This window comes from Microcebus murinus, chromosome 6, assembly GCF_040939455.1.
Source record: "Microcebus murinus isolate Inina chromosome 6, M.murinus_Inina_mat1.0, whole genome shotgun sequence".
Lineage (NCBI taxonomy): Eukaryota > Metazoa > Chordata > Mammalia > Primates > Cheirogaleidae > Microcebus > Microcebus murinus.
Window position 1 is genome coordinate 92,205,265 of NC_134109.1, and position 12,057 is coordinate 92,217,321.

At 35.6% G+C, this 12,057-nt stretch overlaps 1 protein-coding gene across 3 annotated transcripts in view; it reads right to left on the bottom strand.

The window, feature by feature from the left end:
• The window catches only part of RAB27A (RAB27A, member RAS oncogene family), a 75,283-nt gene that overhangs the window by 19,667 nt on the left and 43,559 nt on the right, over positions 1 to 12,057 (bottom strand). For all 3 annotated transcript variants that reach the window (XM_012783095.2, XM_012783098.2, XM_012783096.2), the window contains 3 exons: positions 10,003 to 10,177; positions 1,740 to 1,825; positions 211 to 314 (listed from right to left, as the gene is read on the bottom strand). In XM_012783095.2, the coding sequence (XP_012638549.1) occupies positions 211 to 314; positions 1,740 to 1,825; positions 10,003 to 10,155 (343 nt within the window). In that variant the 5' untranslated portion in view covers positions 10,156 to 10,177. The remainder of the gene's footprint in view (positions 1 to 210; positions 315 to 1,739; positions 1,826 to 10,002; positions 10,178 to 12,057) is intronic.

The window sequence follows — 12,057 nt, forward strand, 5'->3', positions numbered from 1 at the left end:
AGTACTCAACAAATCAAAGTAAATGTTACTAGGAAAAGCAGAGTATTTCAATTAATTATCTTTGCCCTTAAACTAAAAGCCTTGCTCCTTTAAACAGCACTTGCACTAATTAGGAGCTCCTCTAAAATAATTTACAACAGAAGCAGAGTAAAAGAGAGCCTTCCATTCCAGAGAGTGGGGAGCAGGATGCAGAGAAACAGTAATACTCACTTATCCAGTTTCTGACATTGAGGAAACTTTGTTCATTTGTCAGATCAAAGAGTAGAAGAAAACCCATAGCATCTCTGAAGAACGCTGTCGTCAAGCTACGAAACCTAGGAACGCAAAAGCAGATTGGTCAGCTAAGCCATAATCCCAACTCCTGAGATGCAAAGCTACAGGCCATGCCCTCAGCCTCTTACAAAAGTTTATCAATAACAAATTACACAATGATATTCCAAAAGTGTGTAGGACAGTTATTAATCATTTATATCAACTTAAGTGTTAACAGATCATGTGACTGGAAAGCCCAGCCTGTTGGGCAGGGTTGAAGAGAACTAGCTCGTGATCTCTTAGTTTCAGCCAAGAATTTATTGTACAATGATGAGTTAAGTAGGCCAAAAGCCATGGTGCTTGTTGTGTATGATTTCCTTTTGCGAAGGCTCATTTTGGTCCTACAATGTGTTCCATGACCTTTTAACGCCAGTCTCTACAGAAATCTCTTATCTCCGATAACCATTTCTTTGGCTTTAGGGTGAGGATAGTATAGTTATAGATAGTATAGTATAGTTATAGTTATAGATAGTATAGTATAGCATAGGGTATATTGATTCAGACCCTATCCTTTCTTGGTTCTCTACCTTCCAAGGTTCTATCCTGCTGTCTCTTCTCTCTCCCTCTACCAGTCAGCTTCCTCTCCCTTTACCTATATGCAAAGCCTATAAATGACAATCCCCAAGCTGCAAGGAAGAAAATACAGGTATAAATTTGTCATCTAAATAGCAATATTAGTTTTTCCTCAGAAAAAGTTTTACCTTTCAGAGCTACATATCAACATGATTACAAATGAAATAATATCATCTCTAGAATTTGCAGACAAATAATATGGAGAGGGTGAGAAGTGGTAAGAGACATACACGAAATATGAGTGACCACAACTTGATAATTATTGAAATTGAGTAATGGGTACATGGGTTCATTATACTATCTTCTCTGCTTTGGAAAATGCTTGAAGTTTTCCATAATAAAAAGTTAAAAAAAAAAAATAAACAAAATCCTTCATGGCAGCTGTGAGAGAAAACAAAAGCTAGAGCTAGCTAAAAGCAACTTTATATCAAGATTTCATGTGCTTTATTTTGGTCAAGTAACCTCTGACCATATGGATTCATTCCAGCCAGATTTTCCACTAGGTTTCAACAATCAGGTAAGAATAACGCATGCAACTTTGCAGCTTTCCTGTAGTTAAGTAAATAGCCAAAGTAAGTGGACAAAAGTGTATGTAAGTCTAAAAAAGAAGAAAAAGAAAAGAAAAAGTGAGAAGGTCCATTTTGAAAAGGATTCATTTTTTTCCTTTGACCTTGTATGAAATAAAGCCACCATTATCATCTCCGAGTAATAAATTCCCTGCCAATTTAGCAACACATCTTATTGAGGTACAAATCAACAATCTGCTGGCTTTTTTCTGCTTAGGTCACTGTGTGAAGACTGCAGTTATTTTTCTCTTTCCTTCAGCAAGGAGCAGATAACTGAAGATCTCCTACCTTTCCTGACCTGCTGTGTCCCATAACTGCAGGTGGATTCTCTGGCCTCTGCCAATGGCTCCATCCGGCCCGTTGGCTCTGTACACCTAAAACAGCAAAGTGAAGGAGAAAATAAGAGAACTGTTGACACTAGTTAACTCTTACCACTTTTCTATTTGATACAAATCTGCGAAGCATATAAACTTCCAAAAAGAATCTCATCTGAAATACAATCATGTTTGTATTTTATGTCAAATAATTTTATTTGAATAACAATTTGTATTAAAATATATACATGTTTTATAATTATAAATGTAAATAATGCAATAATTTACATAAAAATAACGGTTTGCCTTTCCTCAAGGCTCCCTTGAATAACTAACTAGTTTTAGGAAATATTACCTTCCTATGGCTTTTCCCCATCCCGTGTTTAAAAAGTGCTCTTCATATAATTTTATAGAAAGCACTTCTGTAACAATAGAGAAAGGACCTCCAAAAATGTCTTCCTCCATAAAAGCAACAGAAACACTGGTAAAAATTGTCAAAATCAACTTTTTCAGAACTCTGGAAATTAAAGGTTTGCAACATTCGAATGAGCATTTACTCAAGAAAAATGACTGAATATCAGTAAAAAACAGTAAGTTTTCTGGTGTTTTTAACTTGCCTTATTCCCATCCACCTTGTTCTAGCTCTACAGTAGCCTTAAGAATCAAGAAATGTACAACTATGGTAGCCATGAAAACCATCAGTCTAGCAGCCCCTGTGGACGGTGGAGGCAGAATAGGTTTAGAGCTCCCTAAAACTCCTGTCTTCAGAGAACTATCAGAAGCTCCCTGAAAAGCTCAGTCTGTAGGCTTTGTCTTTATTTGACCTCACTCAGAGCTTTCTCTATGAAAACAGCCCTATCCCCAGGGCATCTGTGGAAAACTATCAGAGGCAATTATTTAACACCACAGTCAATACTACTTAGGGGTAACAAAAGTCTAACCTGACATGGGCAGTGGCTCACACCTGTAATCCTAGCACATAGGGAGGCTGAGACAGGAGGACTGCTTGAAGTCATGATTTCAAGGACAGCCTGAGCAATGTAGCAAGGCTCTGTCTCTACAAAAAATAGAAAAATTAGCTGGGCATAGTGGTACACATCTGTAGTCCCAGCTACATGGGAGGCTGAGACAGGCAGATTGCTTGAGCCCAGGAGTTTGAGGTTGCAATGAGTTTTGATGACACCACTATTCGCTCGCCCAGGTAACAGAGTGAGACCCTGTCTTGAAAAAAAGGAAAAAAAAGAAAAAGTCTAACCAATTGGGTGTAGTGGCATATGCTTATAATCCCAGCATTTTGGTAGGCCAAGGCAGAAGGATCACTTGAGACCAGGAGTTTGAGACCAGCCTAGGAAACATAGCAAGACCTCATCTCTCCAAAAATTTTTTAAAATTAGCTGAGCATAGTGGAGCATGCCAGTAGTCCTAGCTTCTCAGGAGGCTGAGGCAAGAGGATCACTTGAGCCCAGGAGTTCAAGGTTGCAGTGAATTGTGATCATGCCACTGCACACTAGCTTAGGTGATAGAGCAAGACCCTACCTCAAAAGGAGAAAAAAAAACTAACCAAAAAAATTTGAGAGACTTATTGGTTCAAGGAATTTAAGAAATTCTGTCTCTTCCTTAGGTGTCCACTAAGTTGACTGAGTAGAGATTTCAGCTGCACACAATGAAGAATACAGACTCTATAGAATTATCCCAGGAATGTCACTAAGCAAACAACAACAACAAAAATAATTAAATAAGCAGCAAAAATAAGAAACCCAGTCTGGGGGGAAGAATCTAATTTCTGGAGTTGTCATATTATATTATTTTAAACATCCAGTTTTCAATAAAACTTATAAGACACAAAGAAACAGGAAAATATGGCTCATACATAGGAAAAAAGCAAGCAATAGAAACTGTTCCTGAGGAAGCCCAGATGTTGAACTTACTAAATAAAGACTTTAAATTCACCATTATAAATATGGTCCAAGAACTAAAGGAAACTATGTATAAAGAATTAAAGGACAGTATGTAAAAAATGGCTCACTATATACAGGATAAAGATATAAAAAGAAGTAAATAGAAATTCTGGAGTTGAAAGTACAATAGTTGAAATGCAAAATTCAATATAGGGGCTGAACAACAGATTTGAAATGGTAGAAAAAAATAATCAGTGAATTTGAAGATAAGTCAATTGAGATTATCCAGTATAAGAAACAGAAAGAAAAAGAATGAAGAGCATGTCAGAGAGCTGTGGAACACCATCAAGCATATCAACATATATATATTGGATGTCCTGTAAAAAAAAAACAAAAAAACAAAAAAAAACAAAGAGACATAGAAAAGGGCAGAAAAAAATTTGAGAGATTTTCAGCTTTTCAGAGTGCCGAAAGAAAAAAAGACTATCAACCAAAAATTCTATATTCAGCATAACTAACCTCTAAAATTGAAGGAGAAATTAAGACATTCTCAGGTAAAAAAAAAAAAAAAAAAAAAAAAAAGAAAAGAAAAAAGTCACCTCTAACAGACCTTCCTTGTAAGAAATAAATAGCAAAGACAGCTCTCGAGACTGAGCTGAAAGGATATTAGACAGTAATTCGAATCCACATAAAGAAATAAAGAACAACAGTAAAGGTAACTACGTAAGTAAATATAAAAGACAGTGTAAATGTATTTTGGTTTATAAACTCTTTTTCTCCATCTGATTAAAATACAATTGCATAAACCAATAAGTATAAATCTGTGTTGATAGCCACATATTGTATAAAGATGCCACTTGTATGACAATAACACCACAAAGGAAGGGGAGAAAACAGTCATATAAGAGCAAAGTTTTGTATAGTATTAAAATTAAATTGATGGTAATCAAAACTAGATTGTTAAAAATTAATATGATAATTGTAATTCCCAGGGAAACTATTGAGAAATAAATCAAATATATATAGCAAAAAAAAAAGAAAATGGAATTAAAATGATACACTAGAAAATACTGATTTAACATAAAGCAGTGATAGAGAAATCAAGGAGCAAAAAAGATATAATACATATATTAATATAAAATAAGTAGTAAAATAGAAGACATAAATTCTACCTTATAAGTAATTACATTAAATGTAAATGGATTAACGGCTCCAAATAAAAGAGATTGACTAAATGGATTTTTAAATGTCCTCCAATTATATGCTATGTATAAGTGACATGCTTTAGAGTCAGACACAAGGAGGTTATAAGTAAAAGGATGGAGAAAAATATACCAGGCAAACAAAAGAGAGCTGGAGTGGCAATACTAATATCAGACAAAATAGACATTAAGACAAAAATTGTTAGTAGATACACAAAAGGATATTTTATTAATTACCTATAAAAGGGTCAACCTATCAAGCAGACATAGGGATAAAAAGGAAAAAGTAGACAACAATAATATTTAGAGACATCAATACTCCATTTTCAATAATGGATAGAACAAACTAGCCAGGTCAACAAGGAAATAGAAGACTTGAACAACACTGTGAACCAACTGGACACCTATAGAACACTCCACCCAACAGCAGCAAAATACACATTCTTCTTAGATACACGTGAAATATTCTCAAGGATACAACATATGTTAGGCCATAAAATAAGCTTCAATAAATTTAAAAGACCAAAATTATACAAAGTATGTTATACAAACACAATGGGATAAAATCAATAACAAAAAATATATGGAAAAAAATCACAAATATGTGGAAATTAAATAGCACACTCTTAAATAAACAGTGGGTCAAAAAAGAAAAAAGGGACACTATGAAATACTTTTAGATGAATGAAAACAAAAATAGCATCTGAAAATTTATTGAATAAACTAAAGCATTACTCAAAGGAAAATTTATAGCTATAAACACCTATATTTAAAGAGAACAATCTCAAATTGATAACTCGAGCTTCCACCTTAAAAAACTAGAAACATAGGAGTAAACTAAACCCAAAGTAAGCAGAAGAAAACAAATGATAAAGATTAGAGTGGAAATAAATGATCTTTTCTTTGAAAGGGTCAACTAAACTGATAAACTTTTAGCTAGATATGACCAAGGATAAAAATAGAAGACTCAAATTCCTAAAATCAGAAATAAAAGGACAACACTACAAACCTTGCAGAAATAAAAAGACTATGAAGAAACTATTAATAATTATATGCCAAAAAATTAGAATATGTAAATGAAGAAATTCCTAGACACAAATGACTAAAACTGATTTAAGAAGAAACAGAAAATCTAAATCTATAACTGATAGATTGAATTAGTAATCAAACAACTTCCCATAAAGAAAAGCCCAAGCACAAATATCTTCACTTATAAATTCTACCAAATGTTTAAAGAACACCAATCCTTTCCAAAATCTTCCATAATATAGAATATGAGTTGGGAGGGGAAAACTTCCCAACTCATTTTATGAGGCCACTATTACCCTAATTCCAAAACCAAATACATCATGAGGATGGGGGGAAAAAACTATAGACCAATATCCCTTCTGAATATACACACCAAAATACTAGCAAACAGAATCCAGCAATATATAAAAAGGATTATAAACCAAGACCAGGTGGAATTCATCACAGGAATAGCAAGGTTGGTTTGCCACAAAAATCTATTGATGTAATACATTAACAGAATAAAGGACTAAAAATACAATCATCTCAATAGATATAGAATAAGCATTTGACAAAATCTAACACCCTTTCATGATAATAAAAAAATTTAAATATGGAATAGAAGGGAATCTCTTCAACCCAGTAAAGGACATTTATTTAAAAACTCACAGCTTTTATTATACTTAATAGTGAATATCTGAATGTTTTCTCCTTGAGATGAAAAGCAAGACAAGGATGTCCTCTCTCATTACTTCTATTCAGTGTTTTACTGAAGGTTAATTGCTAGGGCAATTAAGCAAGAAAAAGAAATAAAACATGTCAAATTGGAAAAGAAGTAGATTAGCAGATGATATGATCTTATATACAGAAAATCCTATGGCATAAATACATACAGACACAAAGACTATTAGAGCTAATAAACAAGTTCAGCAAGATTCCAATATATAAGAATTTAAAAAATAAATGGTATTTCTGTACACTGGCAATAAACAATCTGAAAATAAAATTAATAAAATCGGCTGGGCGCAGTGGCTCACACCTGTAATCCTAGCACTCTGGGAGGCCAAAGCGGGCGGATTGCTCGAGGTCAGGAGTTCGAAACCAGCCTGAGCAAGAGTGAGACCCCCATCTCTACTATAAATAGAAAGAAATTAATTGGCCAACTAATATATATAGAAAAAATTAGCCGGGCATGGTGGCGCATGCCTGTAGTCCCAGCTACTCAGGAGGCTGAGGCAGTAGGATTGCTTGAGGCCAGGAGTTTGAGGTTGCTGTGAGCTAGGCTGATGCCACAGCACTCACTCTAGCCTGGGCAACAAAGTGAGACTCTGTCTCAAAAAAAAAAAAAAAAATTAATAAAATCAATTTATAATAGCAGTAAAATATTAAAATATTAATACTTAATACATTTAACAACAGTACAAAACTTATACTCTGAAAGCTACAAAATATTGCTGAAGGAAATTTAAAAGGTCTAAATAAATGGAAAAAAATCCCATGTTTGTGGATCAGAAAACTTAATATTAGGAAGATGGCAATATTCCCCAAATCTACCTACAGATTCGATTTAATATCTATCAGAATACCATCTAGCTTCTTTGTAGAAATTAACAAGCTAACCCTAAAATTCATATGGAATTTCAAGAGACCCAAGACAATCTTGAAAAAGTTGAAGGACCCATTCTCCCCAACTTCAGAACTTATTACAAAGCTACAATAATCACACTACTATGGTACTGATGTAAAGATAAAAATAGAGATAAATGGAATAGAATTTAGAGTCCATAAATAAACCCTTACATTTATGGTCAAGTGATTTCAACAACAGTGCCAAGAACATTCAATGGGGGAAAGAATGGTCTTTTAAACAAATGGTGCTGAGACAAGTGGATATCCCCATGCAAAAGAATAAAGTTGAACCCCTATTCACACCACACAGAAAAATTAACTCAATATGGACCACAGACCTAAATGTAAGGGCTAAAACTATTTGCATATCATATTCATTTAAATACACACACGCACTCACATACACAACCTCACACAGTCTAACTCCTTCACTGGCCTTTGGTTTTTCGGATTTAAAATTGATATTTATAAACTTATAATGCACAGCATGGAATGATCATATATGCTATATATTAACATAATGCAGGTAAGGATGGCTATAATCTAGTAGGAAATAAAGTGTTTGTGAGGATGTGGAAAAACTGGAATCCTCAATACACTGCTAATGAGAATGTAAAATGGTGCATCTGAGGAAATTCCTCAAAAGTTAAACATAGAGATAACACATGACCAAGTAATTCCATTCCTAGGCATATATCCAAGAGAATATCCACACAAAAATTGTATATGAATGTTAATAGAAGCAATAATTAGAATAGCTAAAAAGAAAAAACCCAAATGTCCAGCAGCAAATGAATGGATAAACAAAATGCAATATATCAATACAATGGAACATTTGTCAGCCATAAAAAGGAAGAATGTCCTGATACATGCTAGAACATGGAAGAACCTTAGAACATCATACTTAGTATAAGAAGCCAGATGCAATGGCCACATATTATATGATTCCATTTATATGGTATGTACAGAAAAGGGCAAATCCACTGAGAGTAGACTCATGGTGGTCAGGGGGAGAAGGAATCACTGCTAACAGGTATGGGGTTTCTTTCTGCAGTGATGAAAATGTTCTAAAATTAAACTGTAATAGTTGCACAACTCTGGGAAAATACCAAAAACCACTGAATTTATACTTTAAAGGGATCAATTTTACTTTTTGTGAATTGTATCTTAATAAATCTATTTAAAAAAAAAACAAGGTTATAAAATAAGAATTAAAGATAATCACATATATATAGATTCTACCAATTATATGTCAATACTAAAAATTTCACTAGGATCCCATTCTTACCCAGTGGGTCTAAGTCTCTATAAGACTCTCTGTTAGCCGGGCGTGGTGGCTCACGCCTGTAATCCTAGCACTTTGGGAGGCCGAGGCGGGTGGATTGCTCAAGGTCAGAAGTTCGAAACCAGCCTGAGCGAGACCCCGTCTCTACCAAAAATAGAAATAAATTAATTGACCAACTAAAAATATATATACCAAAAAAAAAAAAAAAAAAAGTTAGCCGGGCATGGTGGCGCATGCCTGTAGTCCCAGCTACTCGGGAGGCTGAGGCAGTAGGATCGCTGAGTCCCGGAGATTGAGGTTGCTGTGAGCCAGGCTGACGCCACGGCACTCACTCTAGCCTGGGCAACAAAGTGAGACTCTGTCTCAAAAAAAAAAAAAAAAAAGACTCTCTGTTAGTAGAAGAAAAGACCTAGAGTGGGTAAACGGCAATGACTTTCTGTCTCGCCCCAGGGACTCTGTATCTTCCTGAGGTAGAATGCATTCCATTGAGGGCCTTTGTCATGAACCTCCTGACCACTTGTTGACCTGCTTTGTGGTAACAGTGGATTTTTCAGCAAGAAATGTAGTCCGTGGAGAAGGCCATCTTCCTTCATCTGCAACTATGACACCACAGCCTTCTGCATTCCCTTCCACCGCTAAAATAATATTCAGTCTTGAGGTTCTTTTTTTTTTTTTTTTTAACATTCTGCAGAATGTTCTGCAGAACGTCACATCCACCACCAGCATTCCCCACTCCTACTCCAACCTCACCCTCCTGGCAGCAGTGATGAGTTCTGCCACTGACTGTTCCATGTGGAATTGCTGAAGCTTTAATTAAGAGGAATGCCAATAAAAATGATAAGATACCAAAGGTGGAAGGTATAGCCCACAAAACAGGGCTACGTGGGACAGGGTGGGTGGCAGGCTTCATGACAAAGGTAGACAAGTCACTTTTGTGGAGTTCAAAGGGGAACATACAAGCCAAAAGGGGAACATACGAGCCACAATAAAACGTAAGTAAACTATTCACTTTTACTTTCTCTACTTGGTTTTATATGAAGTGTCCTTCAACGCAGCCTGTTCAATCACATCGCCGGGATCGAACATAACTCACTTTCACACACACTCTTTAATTTTAGATCCCAACCTTTGTCCTCTTAACTCTTACAAAGTAAATGAAACAGGCCAATGTTGACTCAAAGATTACATTTTTACATAGAAGGATTTACAACTTACCACTCTCTTTTCCCTGAAATCAATCCCCACTGTCGTGATAAATTTGGAATTAAATTTACCATCCGTGTACTGGTAAAGCACGCTGGTCTTCCCTACTCCAGAGTCTCCCAAAGCTAAAAACTTGATGAGGTAATCATAATCCCCATCAGACATAATGAAGAACTCAGTGGTTCACCTGCAAAATACAAGCAAATGTATATTGATTAAAATCCACTAGAAAACATCACACTCATCCACTAATATAGTGACTACTTAATATTCAGTCCAACAAGTCCTTCTGCATAACACCTGTATATCTAGGGCTTCTGTGCAGAGAGGGTTACATTTTAGGGTCCCAAGGACCTAAAAACTTGCTAACGGAGAAGCTACTGAAACAGTAAATAACAGTTTAGTTTTAACATGCTCATTATAGTACTATTAAGACAAAAATTTCAAGTAAGAATGATAATCAAGAAGAAGATAGCAGTCACTTAGTCGTATATGCAGACCATATAGAACAAAACTAATAAAGGAAAGTTATAAAGAATAATAGGAGATCTTAGAGTACAAGTGGTTCCAATTTCCCTTCCGATTTCAAAGTCTCCTACCACTGGATCTTTGGCTTTTCTCTCTCATAAAAACAGAGAAAATGAACATCTAAGCAATTTCATTTATCCTATTTATTTTCATGTTACTACTGTTTCTTAGAAGGCACTTAATTCTTTTTTTTTTTTTTTTTTTTTTTTTTTTTTGAGACAGAGTCTCGCTTTGTTGCCCAGGCTAGAGTGAGTGCCGTGGCGTCAGCCTAGCTCACAGCAACCTCAAACTCCTGGGCTGGAGTGATCCTTCTGCCTCAGCCTCCCTGGTAGCTGGGACTACAGGCATGCGCCACCATGCCCGGCTCATTTTATATATATATATCAGTTGGCCAATTAATTTCTTTCTATTTATAGTAGAGACGGGGTCTCACTCTTGCTCAGGCTGGTTTTGAACTCCTGACCTTGAGCAATCCGCCCGCCTCGGCCTCCCAAGAGCTAGGATTACAGGCGTGAGCCACAGCGCCCGGCCTAATTCTTTTTTATTTCAAAATATTAATCAAGGGGAGACAAGTGTTTTGATTACATGGATATTCTGTACAAGGCTTAAGTCAGGGCTTTTGGGTGTGCCCAACACCAGAATAGTGTTCATTGTACCCAATGGTTAAGTTTTTATCCCACACCCATGCCCCCCATCTTCTCACCCCCTTCCTGGTGTTTCACATCCTTTTATGTTGCTTTGTACCCATCTATTAGCTCCACTTCTTAGGGAGACATGCGATATTTTGCTACATGCATAGAATATGTAACGATCCCCACTGGTTCCCTCCTAAGGGCTGAGTATTTATCATTTCTATGTGTTGGGAACATTTCAAGTCCTCTCTTCCAGCTGTTTTGAAATACATACTAGGCTATAGACACCCTATTCTGCTTTAGAGCACTAGAACTTATTCCTTTTAACTGTATGTTTGCACACATTAATCAACTCCAGTTCCAGACACTGTTAATTCACAAGTAAAATTTGGCTTGCAGCTTCCTCATAAATTATTATCAATATATACCCATTAAATCAGATTTGTCTGGAATATCACTGCTCACTTCCAAGTGAGTTCCAGTATTGAGCAGTTGCTGCTCAGAGACAATAGTTCCACAACTATAGGGCTCATTTACCTATACTTAACCCTGGTCTTCTAACAAGAATTGCTAAAAATTCAGCTCTTCAGTTTTGACTAAAACAAAAGCCCACTTTAAAGAAGAAAAATTTGTTTTTACCAGCAATACTTAACCATGGTTATTTTTGGTCCTTTGCAATCAGCACTTTTCATGATTTGTTTTTATCCTATAAATAGATTTAAACCCAAAATATCAGTCCAGATGAAAATGAAGTCTCTCTCCAGGGAAGGCTACTTATTTTTTTAAAAAATGTTTATTAATACATAATATGTAAATATATTATGGGGTATATGTGTTATTTTGTTACATGAATAGAATGTATAATGATCAAATCAGGGTGTATAGGGTATTCATCACCTCGAGTATT